Source organism: Oryzias latipes, chromosome 18 (assembly GCF_053564925.1).
Source record: "Oryzias latipes strain Hd-rR chromosome 18, Olatipes_Hd-rR_3.1".
NCBI lineage: Eukaryota > Metazoa > Chordata > Actinopteri > Beloniformes > Adrianichthyidae > Oryzias > Oryzias latipes.
In genome coordinates, this window is record NC_136254.1 from 29,069,828 (window position 1) to 29,084,628 (window position 14,801).

The 14,801-nt window shown below is 41.6% G+C and overlaps 1 protein-coding gene across 2 annotated transcripts in view; it reads right to left on the minus strand.

Annotated features, from left to right (window-relative positions):
* Positions 1 to 14,801, minus strand: part of dnah2 (dynein, axonemal, heavy chain 2) — a 76,430-nt gene that overhangs the window by 17,897 nt on the left and 43,732 nt on the right. For both annotated transcript variants that reach the window (XM_023966257.2, XM_078936298.1), the window contains 18 exons: positions 11,838 to 11,975; positions 11,589 to 11,747; positions 11,359 to 11,511; positions 10,097 to 10,188; positions 8,644 to 8,839; positions 8,104 to 8,328; positions 7,908 to 8,012; positions 6,054 to 6,242; positions 5,888 to 5,973; positions 5,683 to 5,813; positions 5,444 to 5,608; positions 4,196 to 4,363; positions 3,964 to 4,124; positions 3,102 to 3,241; positions 1,731 to 1,863; positions 1,523 to 1,662; positions 1,233 to 1,443; positions 1,030 to 1,146 (listed from right to left, as the gene is read on the minus strand). In XM_023966257.2, the coding sequence (XP_023822025.1) occupies positions 1,030 to 1,146; positions 1,233 to 1,443; positions 1,523 to 1,662; positions 1,731 to 1,863; positions 3,102 to 3,241; positions 3,964 to 4,124; positions 4,196 to 4,363; positions 5,444 to 5,608; positions 5,683 to 5,813; positions 5,888 to 5,973; positions 6,054 to 6,242; positions 7,908 to 8,012; positions 8,104 to 8,328; positions 8,644 to 8,839; positions 10,097 to 10,188; positions 11,359 to 11,511; positions 11,589 to 11,747; positions 11,838 to 11,975 (2,709 nt within the window). The remainder of the gene's footprint in view (positions 1 to 1,029; positions 1,147 to 1,232; positions 1,444 to 1,522; positions 1,663 to 1,730; positions 1,864 to 3,101; positions 3,242 to 3,963; positions 4,125 to 4,195; positions 4,364 to 5,443; positions 5,609 to 5,682; positions 5,814 to 5,887; positions 5,974 to 6,053; positions 6,243 to 7,907; positions 8,013 to 8,103; positions 8,329 to 8,643; positions 8,840 to 10,096; positions 10,189 to 11,358; positions 11,512 to 11,588; positions 11,748 to 11,837; positions 11,976 to 14,801) is intronic.

Consider the following 14,801-nt stretch of genomic DNA (forward strand, 5'->3'; position numbering starts at 1 on the left):
TTCCATCATTCAAGCATTTTTCAAGCATTTTAGTTTGTTTTGCCTTCTTTAGTGAAATCTGACAAAAAAAGACAGAAGAGTTTGTTCTAAATAAAAAGGGAGTTTGTGACGAGTTGGTGCATTCAATACATTCTATATGTTCTTGTTTTTTTAAAGCTGAAATGATGAATTAAAATACATTTTCTTGACAATGATGCCGTCTAAAAGTGGACCAGTGAAGAAGTTATTCAACAGGGGTTTATATTCAATACAGCCGTTGAGAGGGCCCCATGCTATTATTCGTCTGGGGCCCCAAGACTGCTAAGTTCATCACTGGTTAGGACCATTGACGGTATATGAGACCTGGACTGAGTGACCGCCTCCATCTCATGTTTCAAACAGGAAGTACCTGCTGGCTCCAAGAAGCCAAAATCCAAATTGAGAAATAAACTTTCATTACTCAATCATGATAGGGGAGGGGACTTCCAACAAGCTCATTCAAGATTGGCAAGAGTGGTTGCCATAGAAACAATGAGTTAGACCAACTTGGACCAATCACTAGCTGTGTTTCCATTACACACATGGGCAAAATTTATCCAAAGTCTAGAAATGTCGAAAATAAAAACAATTTCACAATGATGAAATCCTAATTATGCGAATAAACACAATCCAACTCACGCAATAAGTCATTCAAATTTCTTCCATGGCACTAGCACTCATCATCTATCAGAGGAGACATCAGCATCTTATTCAGGCCGTGGAGCAATGTCAATTTCGATGCGCCTCAAAAGCCGCCTCCTCCAAGCGCAAAAACATTTTTTTTAATAGTGTGAATTTTTTTTGAATTGTCCTGATTCCAGTAGCCAAAGTTATTATCACAAACCCAATTTGCGCAATTCCACAGTCAATAGAAACGCAGCTATACGTCGTCTGTCTCCAACATGGTGACATCTGTATCATAAAAAATGTCGACTGAATTGATTTCACTAGGTTGGAGCCACGAGTAAACCATTTTCTGTCAGATTACAGACTAGAGGGACAGAGAGGTACCTTCAAAGCTGCTTCCAGGGCGGGAAGCGCTTTGTCCAGATCCTTCTGTGCAGTTTCAGCCATTAACTTACACTGGGCCTCCTCGGCTGCAATTTTCTCACTGTGTTCCGTCACAGCCTGAAACAGAGCAGAAACAAAGACGCTGAATTCCCACAGTCCATGAAATTCAAAGATTTGCTGATTGTTTTGGGGTCCACCCGCACCTTCTGCTGATCAGCAGCCGCTTCCTGTTGCTGCAGGATGTGGGACAGGTACTCCTCACACTCCTTGGTGAACTGGGCCACCTTCCTCTTGGCCTCCTCCAGCTCCACAGACATGGCCTTCACTTTCTCATGAGTGTCGTCGATTTTAAAAAGCCCACTGCGCAGCTTGCCCACCTGCTCCCCCACCTCTGTGTGTTTCTCTGTCAGAAGCCTGAACAGACACAAACATCAGATCAGCTTTACATTTTGAAGACGCATGTTATGTTAGAGGAGAGGGTGGAGGTCCAAACTTCTTATATCCAGACACCAGCTCCAGGTAGTTGTTAGGCGTCACATAGTTGTGCCTCCTGAGCTCCAGCTTCATCCTTTCAGACACTTGTTCCACTGACTGGTGCATGGTCACAAAGACGGCTGCAACCTTTGCCTTGATCTGGACGGTCACAAAGTGTCTTAAGTGACATCAATTTCTAAACAGATTGAAGATTTTTTCCGCCTCACCCCCTCCAGTAAATCTGGCAGAAGTCCTTCCAAGTATCTCTCAGCGACCTCCAGCAGCGCGTCTTTGGGCCACTCGGAAAACCAGTCAATGGTGGTGCAGTTCACTACGGCCGGGTACTGCAGGATGCGCCTCCTGTTGGCAGACGGTCATTTGCAAAAGGTTTTGACTGCAGAACGTCTGCAAGCCACCGTTAAAGTCAACTCATTGACTGAATTTGAGGACTGGACTAAGTGAGGGTGACGTCGCCCTTGGAAACTGACTAACTTATGCATGGCTCCAACCAAATGAAGTCAATTTAATTGACGTTTTTTTTTTATATAGATGCCGCCATGTTGGAGCCAGACGTCGTCAGTTAGCAGCGATTGGCCCAAGTCAATATGAGTCATCATTTCTATGACAACCATTCTCATCAATCAGGAGTGAGGTTGTTGAAAGCTCACACCCCTGCCACTTCAAAGTGGGATACATAAAATCTGTCAAACAAACATTCATTTGATGTGGGGGCCGGCAAGAACCACTTCCTTTTACTGAGGCATCTGATTGGTCGGTTTCTAAAAAATCTTTTTAAAAGTCTGTTTGTGCCCCCCCTCAACAGGGTCTGAAGGTCATAGAATTTGGAATGGTGGATTCCCTCCAGATCTTGGAAAACGCTATCCAGTTTGGAAGTCCTGTTTTGCTGCAGAATGTCCAGGAAGAACTGGACCCTTCTCTTAACCCCGTTCTCAACAAATCCCTGAGGCGCATTGGTGGGAACCATCATTACATAAGTGACATGAAGATGTCTCCATGACCACACCTGAGTCCTCTTGGGTTTGTTTTTCTATCAGGTGGCAGCTTTCTAATGAAGCTGGGCGACAAAGAAGTGGAATACAATCCAGACTTCTATAGAGACGTAAAGATATATATTCAGACATAAAGAGCTATAACTCATTCATTCTATGTGTCAGAATAACCTTTCTTTTCAAGCAGGGAGTAGAAATTCTTGTTTTTTTTTTGCACAAGATAGATAAGGTCTTTAATAATCCCTGAGGAAATTTAAAAGTGGCCATCTGATGAGAATCATAAAACACACAATAAAATCATCAATAGATTAAGTAGATAAAAAATAAATAGATTAATAATTTAAAAATCAGTGGGTTAAACTGAATTGAAAGAAATTGCTTCTTAGACTTGTATTGCCTGACGGCACAAGGAACAAACGATTTCTTCAGTCTGTCTGTGGAGCAGAGCTGGGACAGCAGTCTACTGCTGAATGGACTCCTCCTGCAGGTGAAGGCCTCATGTGGGGGATGTGAGGGATTCCTCATAGTTCACTGTTGTAAATTTCTAGCTGGGTCCACAGCATCTTTGCCAGTCACAGAAGAACCCACCTGAATTGTTCTCCCACTGGACTCACGCAGAGAACGATATGCAGGTTGTTTCGGACTCGCTCGACCAGGTAAGTGAACAGAGACTCGGGGGTTTCTGGCACGCCATCCTCCCTGGCGGAATCTGACAGAGCGTGGCACACCTACACAGACAGACCAGAGAGTTCTTGCTGTAGGACACACTGCTGACTCAGCTCAGAGGCATTCATCGCTTTCAGGTTGAAAAAGAGCAGTTCACCTGATTTCAGTTCACTCTAAACAGAAAATTACTAAATCATATATGCGGCATTTAAGTAAATGATGTATACATGTGTATATAATACTGAGCTGTAGTTTTGTTTGTAAAAGCAGCATTTATTTTTATGAACTCATTTTTATCAAAGTTTTCCATAACTCTGGAACGACTCCTCAACTGCAGTTGAGAACCAGTAAAAAATACTTTAGCGTCATCTGCATAAAAAGACACGTTTTGAAACCTTTCATTAAATCATTTATATTTTAAAATACTCATTTCTCATGTCAATCAATGACCTCTGCGGAACGCCACAAGAAATGTTTAAAAGCCAAAAAAAAAAATCAAGTTCCACAAATTGTTTTTTATTAATCAATTCATTCCAAATCTATTCTGATGCTTGACCTTTTTTCCATTATTCTTTTTATTAATTTAATTTAAAGTGTTTTTGAAGTCTATAGACAAATTAACTGTCAAGTGATACATTTGTATATATATATATATAGAGATAGACAGACAGACAGAAAATGCTTAACGCCCCATATAGCGCACTAACTGGGGAGTAGTGAGGGAGTTGAGACACAACCAGAGTGTTTTCATTTATTGGAGACAATGTCGGGATAAAAAACCAACCTCAACAAACTCATCTGACTTGTAGAGGTTTGGCACCTCCCCTGAGCTCAGGATGTTGTTGATGTCCTCCAGGAAGGATTCGTCAACAATATGAGTATCGCTGAACAGGAAGACTGTGGGCTTGTTCTCCACTCCAGCCAAGCGGTACAGCTTCTTAATGTCTGTCAGGAGAAGGACTCAAAACTGAGAGGGGAGTTTTCCCACCGCAGTGAGCCGTGGAACTGGATCTTACCTTCTCTGAACTCCTGCTTGCGGTACTGCTTGGTGACCTCCACCTGGAAAAGTCGGTACCCACAGATGAAGGCAGCGATCTTGGAAAGACTCTGTCTTCCGGAGCCGCCTATGCCGATGAGGAGCATGTTTCCTCTGAGCTGACTGATGACGCGCACCACACGTGTTACTGCAGAGGATGGAGAGGATCCAAAACAACAGCAGTGACCCCAGCAGAATAGAAACTTCTCACACTTTTAACAGTATAAACCAGAATAACATTTATATTGAACGAGAGGCAAATCTCGATGCTCTTGGAGGAAACAATTGTGACGATTTGAACGAATCAATGGAAACATTTTCCAGTGAGCATATTCACACTTTAAAATCATTTAGGCCCAGTTACATTTTTATAAAACAAATGCGTTTTTTCTTTAATAAGTTACATGTTTGGACTTGGAGCTGCTTTTTTTTTAGTTTTTTTCAGTAGATTCAGCTTCAGCCAGGTCAGAAAACTTTTCTCTGTGTCTCCTCCATTTTAGCTGCAGGCTTCAGTTTGAAGGTTCGAAAATAGCTGAAGTATCCTCCAGAATCTTCAAACAATCAGTTTTTTCTTTGGCTGCTTTGCTTGTTGACTTGAAGACCAGAAAAGTCATACTTCTCTAACCATAAATGGAGAAAAAAAGTGTTGATGGCATCACTGGACTAATGTAAAATCCAAATTCTGTCCAGGTGAGATTTGTTCTGGTTAAGAAAAATATGTCCTTCTAAACTCAGAAATAAAAGAAGTACGATTTGAAATGCTTCAACTAACCTACAGTTCAAGCAAATTGTTGTTCAGGAGTTTTAATACATTTGTTAGTCAATTTAGTCTTTTTTGCATAACAAATATACACGCCATCTTTTGTCAGAACTTGCTAAATAAATCCCTCATGGGGTTGCTGGAGCCTATCCCAGCTACTGTTGAATGAAGGCGGGGTACACCCTGAACAGTTGTTGCAGGACCACACGCTCAGATTCAGGGTAAACTGAGCGCCAGCTGTTAACCCATGAAGCATGTTTTTGGACTGTGGGAGGAAACCTGGAGAAAACCCACGCATGCACAGGGAGAACATGCTAACTCCACACAGAAAGGACTTGAACCAGGGCGTTTTGGCTGTGGGATGAGAGTGCTAACCACTAATCCACTGTGCAGCCTAAGGATGGCTATATGAGGAACCGTCAAACACACGAAAAAGCCTGCTTATTGGTGATGTGCAATCATGTTTACTGTGCTCGATGGCGTCCTGAAACAACACAGGATTCATGGGAACCATTCCAGGGGTCGTGTTGTAACCCTCCAGCTGGGACTCCAGGAACGTCTTCAGAACCGTCATGTCCACGATGTCCACATAGCTGGACTGCCTGAAGCCGGACTCTGGACTCAGGAAGTCCCCTGACGCACACAAGAGAACGTAAACCCCCCCATCCCCTCACGTGTGTGGACACCTCACAGGCAGACAAAGGTACCAAAAATCGGCGCTTGCTTGTTGGGACAGATGCTGTGCAGCGGGACGTTGAAGTGAGAGGCCACTTTTTCCTCCAGCAGAGCCAGAAAGGCGTCCGTGTCGCTGCGGCTCACGAGTCGATCTGAGAAAACTCTGAAAGGAACGAAAGGTAAAATGCCCTGACACAAAGCACAGCAGAGCATTTATAAATGCAATGGGGGGGTTACCGGAAGCACTCGTGGATCCACAGTCTTGTGATGCTGTTTTTGGTATCATGGAAGTCCGGACTGGCCCTCAGCAGACCCTGAAACACCTAAAAGGCCCCCGACACAAGCAAAAGTCAATCCAGCTTAAGTCAGTACATCAGCAGAAACTGTGCTGCTGTCTCCGTACCTTTGAAATGTCTCTGAGGTTAAAGAGGTAATGTATCTTGGATGGTGTTGGGAGAAAAGCCCCTCGGACTGCATCGAACAGCTCTATGGTGGAAAGAGTCAGAATTTCTCCAAGTGGTTGCAACTCCTCCGTAAACCTCTGCAGCTTTTTCTGGATCATGGAGCCGTAGATGCTCCTGATCTGAGCCCTCTGCAGGAACAAATGATGGAGACGATCAAGGCCACAGAGTCTCTAGCGCCACGCTGATCAAAAACTTTGTGTTGCCGTCTGAGTCGCAGGAAAAAGGACGCGTAGTCCACTTTGAGCAAACGTTAGAAAAGCAGCTCCAGAGTCGAGTGTTTCCACGTGGAAATCAGCTTTTATTTAAAGATTGAAGGGGATTCATTTCCCAACAAAGAAAGACTGGAGAAGAATGGAGACAGAAAACCAGGGGCAGCAGAGAGAAATAAGGAAATGTGAGGAAGAAAGCCAAATAAAACGAAAAGAAAGGAACAAAAGGGAAAAAACCCTTAACAGATGACATCACATAAAAGACGATGGATTATATTAGCAATAACTATGCTGCTTTATCGCATTTAAAGACCGACTCTGATAAAAAAATGTTTTTTTAACATGTTAAGGTTTTTTTTTTTTAATCTAGGGGATATATAAAGAAAAGGAAGTTAAAAATAGTATTTCTTTCTCCACATCACTGTGAATAAGGAGCAGACAATAACAAATGCAGTTTGAAAAAAGATCGTATTTGTGACGTAAAGATACGCGGGGCAGGCCTCACGCCCCATTCTGACGGATCGATCCATGCACGCCGCCTTTGTTTTCCTCATCTGAGCTGGAATCCGGCTCATAACTGTACAGCTGAATAGCTCCAATGTTGCCCCCTTGTTGTTGTTTTGTTGTTAGATTGGAAGTGTAAGGCGCTGTAAGCTAGAAGGAGAGAGTGTAAACCCGGCCTGTCCAAAGTCCGGCCTGTGGGCTAAATTTCTACCTGTGGCTGTTTGACCTTCAGAGGCCTAAACGCCAAACGCGAGGAACTGATTTATTGAGTGTCTAACTTTGTGTTATTTTCCTTTTCACAGGATTTGCATTTAGAAGTTTACAATGAGCATTTAATAATTAATAATATGTAACATTTAATGTGAACCTAGATTTAACGTTTTTGTCCAGACAGACTTTATTTTATTTCTAGTCTTTCAAATATGAACTTCCCAGACATTTTGGCATAAATTTATTATGATTTTTTTCTGTTCTATGTGAAGCAGTGAAAAGTATTTCATTTAAAAAAAATGTCAATAGTTTATTTGTATTAAAATAGTGAAGGCTGATGGGGATTTTCGATTTACACGATTTGGCCCTTTTTGCAAAAATGTTGGACACCCCTGATGAAAACAGATGAGTAACGGGAAGGGGGGCGGGGTTGCTCCACGCCAACAGTCCTGCCCACAGCTCAGAGGTAAATTTCTGATGAACTAGTAGCTCTCTGCAGAAACTATGTCTTCAAAAAAATTTTTTAATATAAACAGCATAATCACAATTAAAAGACTACTGGGAACACTTTTAAAATAGATCGATAGACTTCACCCCATCCCTAATATCCCACTCTCCCTCTCTTTTCCTTTGCATATATTATTACTATAAAAAAAGATAAGTATCAAATGGCAGGTTTATACAAATAACAAAACAAAAGGAGTTTATACAAATATACACCGTTTGTCTGAAGATCCATAAACCCCTATTGTAAATCAGTCCAACACAAGAGGCCTTCAGCTCTGCTTGCTCAGCTGTTGGACAGGACAAGTTAAAAACAAAAAGATCAAAAGATAATCGGAGTGGAATTTTAAACGGAGAGAGACTTACATCAGGAAAAGTCATATTGATGATGCTGAAGTGACCCTGTAAGCGGGAAGAGATCTGGGTCCTCCCACCACCAGGGGGCCCCATGGAGGCCAACAGGAACATGCCCTGGTACAGTTACAGCACAAACACGGTCAGTTTCTTTGCGACTTGTTGGTAGAAACCAATGAGCAGCAGAGGGTCTTCACGGTCGTCTCACCTTGATGTAGTTTGGGGTTTGTTTCTGCAGGTCGTACCAGAAGCCGTAGTCCATCCACAGGCGCAGCAGCTCCAGCGGAGGCTGAGAGCCAAACAGGTCATGGGCCGGCATGTTGAGGTCATCCAGAAAACAGAGCAGCTGCTTCCCACCAGCTGGCACCAAGGCACCTTTGGATCTCCTCTCCAAGCGGCTCTCCACGATCGCCTGGACGTTGTTGGACGAAGTCTGAAGGATTAAGAGGCGGTCATGAAAACCAAGCATTTAACTGTAGTCCTCAGATTTGAGGGAGATGGGCGCCAGAACAAACTGTGGCAGCAGTGATGGATGTGGAGGGGAGGCTGCACCGTTAATTACAACCTCCATCATGTCTGGTTCTCATTCAGCTGTTTCCAGTAACTTCACGATCGGGCGGGGAAAATATACGACTTTTAATCAGTGTGTTGAATTTGAGACGGAGCCTATCCGTCACTGAGAGGTGGTTTGCACGCTGTGTGATGGATCTCCTGCTGTGAGGAAAAATGGAGCGTGGAGGAAACACACCTGTGCAGACATGTTGATGGTGAGGGACGTCCAGTTCTCCCCCAGGCCCTGCAGGACACTCTGAGCCACCAAGGTTTTCCCGGTCCCCACCGGCCCAGTGAGCAGCACGGGGTGCTGACCGGCCACCAAAGCCTTCACCAGTAGGTTGTAACGAACTGTGTCCACCGTCGGGATTATAATCTTGTAGAAAGGAGTGCTGAGGGATAGAACAGCCTAGATGAGATACCTTCTCAGGTATAAAGCCTTAGTCACATGTCATGGAGGGTCAGAGCGAGGAGCGGGCGCATGTAAAGAGGAGTACAGGTATGTCTTGCTGTTCTCTCGTTGTGTTCACCACAAGGTGAAAATGGAACGTATCATTGCAGTGGTGTGGTATCGGGAAGTAACCTTAAGGCTAATGGCAGTTGTACGCATGACGTACAGGCGATGGTATCGTATTACACCAAACTCAAATTGTTAGTAAGGCGCGAGTGCCGACCCCTCACTAATTATGCGCAAAAGCCGCATGCATGGGGCAATAGACGTACAGGATGCCCACACAACCTACGCTAAGTGAGGCTGCATGAAAGGTGCACTAACAGGTTCCTTGCGTCGTATGCAGGATTTTGGGAAGTTGGGGGAAAAAAACTGGATGAACTGCCAGGAACATTTTCGCTCTACAGGCTCACAGATCAATCTACGATCTTGATATTCCATGCGGTCACCCGTAAAGGTTTGCCCATTTTTTACCCACAGACAGCCAATATCCACCCTTAAAGGCTGTGTCATACAGCCTTTACGTACATTTAGCGCAATTTCCTCTTGTGAAATTTCAGTCTTTTTCGTAATATGTTCGTGAAAGATGTACAGTAATTTATAAGTGTTTTTTTCTTCTTTGTCTTCGTCATTCATCGACGTGTGCAGATGTCCATAGACGGTCTCGGCCAATGCGTCTTTACGTGAATTTGGTTTTAAATTGTTCAGAATTTTTGGTCGAATGAGAATTACACAGTTTATGCTTATTGTGCGTAGTTTTTAACACAATTATTATCTAAATCTTGCATAATTGTGCAGGATTTTTGTGACATACATACACAAATTTGTGGCTTTCCACGACCGTTTCACGTATGTTTACGAATGTCTTAACAGACGCATGTCCCACCGATGTATGACTTTTATGTCGCGTATAGGGCGCACATTTCATGTTCAAATGACGTAATTGATGCACAAATTTTGGGCCAGTCTGGCTTTCATGTTGATTTACGTGTTCTTTGTGTGGTTTATTTGCACTTCTTTCGTGGTTTAACATGTCTTATTTGTGAAAAATCTTGAAAATGTCACTAAAGACCACAACTTTTCTAACTTTTTCCAAGTATATTCTCGTGGAATATGCGCAAAATGTACATAGTGACTGTGTGACCTTTAGGGCAGTTGTGACTAAAGCTTTAGATATGTTCACATGAACTATACTTACTCGTCGTTGTAAGGCCAAAATTTGGGGACTTTGTCCTCAAAAGGCACCCAGGCTTCCCTGTTTGGATCCACATAGTACTCATAGACGGTATCCTGGAAGGGCAAAAGGTAAAAATGTCTGAACAGAATGAGGTTTCTCAACCAAAAATGGTGATATTTTCCAGTAGTTCATTTGGGGATACGTGTATCGATTCAAAAAGCTGTCAAGACGATATTTTTAAAATTATTTTTTAATGTCCTTCAGCGGCTGAAGTTGGCAGCACCGCCCACTGAGCCTCTTTGAGCAGCTCTGCACGCACAAAACAACAACATCTCAGCGAAAAGCAGCTTGTTTTGTTGCATCCTTCAGGCTCCTGAACCGTTTGAAAGTACTGGAGTAGCAACATTAAGCAATTACTTATTGCACTTTATTTCCTCAATCATACTTTTAGGCCCTTATTGGTTAAGCCACATTCATTCCATTTTTTTTCTACTGAAATATATTTTGTTGTGGAAATCAGACAATGTTGACTCTTACCTTTATATGTTTTAATTTTCCGAAATAAAGGCACTAGGAATTTGCTTGGGTAAAAGCAACTTATATGAGATCTAGTTCCAGTGCTTAAGGCTGCATGAAATTAGTAAACAGAATTTTACCATTTTATTCTAATGAAGGACGTACTGAAATTCAGGTAGAGTTTTTTTTAAGTAATACTCTGGAAAAAAAACAAAAAAAACGTGTTCCGATACAATATTGAGATACGTATTGTATCGTATCGTGGGACGCGTATCGGGAAATGTATCGTATCGCCAGACTCTTGCCGATACACACCGCTAATGCTGACAGTTCAAGGCAGAAAATGTATTTCTAAAATTTGGAAGCACTTCACAATAAAGCGGACATTTGCAACAAATAGGGTCTAAATGGTGTCTTTAACAGATTTTAATGTGTTTCTTGTTCTCGTGCCTGAAACAGTGCAATGTGAGGCGTTCAATGACACACTTTCATTGATGGTAAATAAGACTGATCAGAGCTCAATTTTAAGTATGGCACAAATGTCACAAGAATTTAAGTAAAACTTGTTCAACTTCATGTAATTCCCAAAGAAAATTCTGGAAATTTTATGTATTTTGAGCGAAGTTTGTGTCGATTACAATCTAATTTGTAACTACAATCTAGTGTCTTTGTGCTGATTTGCTTGTGGAGGAAATTATGCTTTTAACTTTGCAAAATACACAGTTCGGCTTTGGTTTAGTTGGTGACCCTTTGCTCGATAGACGGACCTCGAAAGGGAAGGTACCCTCCATCTCTCGCAGGAATTTGTCCATCTTCCTCCGTCCGTCCTCGTCCACGGAGGCACAGACGGACCAGATAAGGCTGAAGACAAAGCACAGCTCCACCAGCCTTCCCTGCTTTTCCGTGTCCGAGTGATTCGCCTGACGGACGGGGGAGGAGACGGGTGAAAAACACGTCTAATCTGGTTTCCGCTCAATAAAGGCAGGACTGGACTGACCCCACTGCTGTCTGTAGTCATGGAGTCATAGAGGCGACACAGGGAGATGACACCATTCAGCTCAGTGATGGGGATCAGCTCCTTACAGTGGGTCTTCTTAAAAGTCAGCGTGCTCTCCAAGTATTTTTCCAACAAACACTTTAGATGATCCACCTCGACCTAAGAGGTCACAGCCAGCATAGCAAAAAATGAGTTCTTCCCATCTTCTCATTGAAGAACATCAACTTTTCTGATCAAAGGGGGTCGTACTTTGTTTTTTTTGTCCAGCCAAGACTGAACAAAAGGCCTCCATCCCAGGTCGGCGTAGTCGTTGTAGACGATCCCACAGCGGGACACTGTCGCCGGAGAAGCCACCGCCAAGTTCTCCACCTCGAACAAAAGGGACACCTACGGGGAATATGTGTGGGGGTGTTTTCATGAATTCTGTGTCTTTGTTGATCAAGAAGACAACGCTAAGGCTGCTGTCTTCCCTTACACAAACATCTCACAACTAGACACAAAACCTACAGCTGGAGTCCCACGAGACGCTCTCATTCGGACGAAGGAAACAAAGAGTTTAGCTAAATTTTAAAATGCTTTTAGGATTTGAAACGCGTTATCCTGACCCACAAAACTAAAAAATAGCAAAATGATCCATGAATTTGGGATTTTCTCCTGGTATTTTCTGGGATTGGTTTTGTGTGAATGCAAAGCAATTTCCAGGCAGAAGTTGTGGGAAATAAATAAATGTCATTTGTGCACCCCTAACAGTATTTTCATAACTTTTACCTGTAATCTGTCACAGTTTGCTAAATGGGTCGGTTTGTTTTTAGAAACCAGTCTCTAGCAGTTCAATGGCTCCAGTTTTCCTCCTTTACAATCAAATTTCTTTCTCTTTCAGGTGTTTTTGTACATGTTCCCAGTTGATTTGAATTTGCTGTGGATTTTGAATCTGTGCTTCAGCTTAAGAAATAAACCTTTGGGCGAACTTTTAAATCTTTTTGTTTTTCAAGTTTGTGTTCTAAGTTAGTATTTAAAGGGCCTGTAAAAACCTGCAAAACCTGATTTGGGAGCTTTTAAGTGTAATTTTGATCCGTTCCCGCATTTTTGAGTATTCCTCCAAAAACCGGCCCTCTGAGCCCCTCCCAACCTACGAAAACGAGCGGGTTCTCACACTGTGAAGTAGATAAGTGAGAACAGCCTGCGCTGCCAACAACGGCCCTAGCTAGCTGGGATTGGCTAAACGCTTTGATTTTCTATGCACAATATGCACATCCGTCTTTGCAAAAGTTTAAATGTTGTTCGTTGATGTGGGCCAAACACCGACACGCTGCCGAGGTTGATGTCATGAAATGGGAGGCACCCACAAGAGAGAAAGTTGACGCCTCAGAGATCGAGTCGTCTCACTTCTTGTAGGAAAATGAGCTTTAAAAATAACTCACGTTTGATTAAAATATATTTTTTTAAGGGTAGTATTTTATCATATACATGGATATTGTTTACTATAAAAGGCCTAAGAATAGCATGATATACAGGCCCTTTAAGTCATGTATTTTATGACATTAGTCACAAAAATGTGAGTAAAAACTGCTCCAACTTTAGCAAATATGTGTCCATAGGGTGAATTTCAAGTTATACTGAATAATAATGAATGTAAATCAATAGTAAATAAGAATGTTAATAAATAATAACGTAGCACACAGAACCGAGATGAACACTTTTACAATTACCGGTATTTAAAATAAAAAGTTCTGGGTTAAGACGAGAGAAATACTTTATTTTGCCCCCTAAATGGGAAACTCAAGCGTTTTATTTTAACCACAGTGTTTATACGTACATCTTAAAATAGCAAAAAAATGAGTTTTTTAATTTAAAAAAAACAATTTAAATAATGAAAATGATGGAATAATTTTCTGGTTCAGAGTTCAGAATTGCTCTGTGATAAATAGTGAATGATCGTGTTCTGTCCCTATCCGAACCACTTATTTATTGGTTGAATGCTGTAAAGCATTCAACCCTTTGTTTTCCTGTTTCTCTTTATTTATTATTATTGGTTGAATGCTGTAAAGCATTCAACCCTTTGTTTTCCTGTTTCTCTTTATTGGTTGAATGCTGTAAAGCATTCAACCCTTTGTTTTCCTGTTTCTCTTTATTTATTGGTTGAATGCTGTAAAGCATTCAACCCTTTGTTTTCCTGTTTCTCTTTATTGGTTGAATGCTATAAAGCATTCAACCCTTTGTTTTCCTGTTTCTCTTTATTTCTTTATTATTATTTACACTATCTTCCGCTGTTTTTTGACACTTAACTACTTCTACAATTTTTAACCTATTTTAACCATTCAACTTTTAAAATGTTCAGCTCCTTCAGCTTATTCCAGCTATGACTTTTGGTTTTTCAAATCCTTGTACTTTTTAAGATATTCCAGGTTTTCCGGGAATTTTTGCTCCATTGAAATACATGGAGAATTTTTCGTTCAGAAGTTCACAGTTAAACTCCTTCTACAATTTTTCACCTATTTTAACCGTTCCACTATGAAAATGTTCAGCTCTTTCATATTATTCTAGCTATGACATTTTGGTCCTTCAAATCTTTGAACTTTTCCAGATATTCCCGGATATTCCCAGATTTTCCAATCTTTTTGCTCCATTGGCCACACCTTTGCTTCTTTAAACAATTGTAACTTTAACATTCTTTTGGCTAGAGACACAGTTCAAATATTGAAATGTTCACAAGGTTTTGGACTTCAACATAAGGTTCAAAATTATTATGGGATGGCAACACCACCTACAGTTTGGCGGCCATTTTGTGCCAAAATGTGAGGCAATTTTAAACTTCTTCAAACTTTCACCTATTTTTACCATTCTACTATTACAATGTTCAACCCTTTCAGCTTATTCCTTTCAGCTATGACTTTTGGTCCTTCAAATCCTTGAACTTTTCCAGATATTCCCGGATATTCCCAGATTTTCCAATGTTTTTGCTCCATTGGCCACACCTTTGCTTCTTTAAACAATTGTAACTTTAACATTCTTTTGGCTAGGGACACCGTTCAAATATTGAAATGTTCACAAGGTTTTGGACTTCAACATAAGGTTCAAAATTATTATGGGATGGCAACACCACCTACAGTTTGGCGGCCATTTTGTGCCAAAATGTAAGGCAATTTTAAACTTCTTCAAACTTTCACCTATTTTTACCATTCTACTATTACAATGTTCAACCCTTTCATCTTA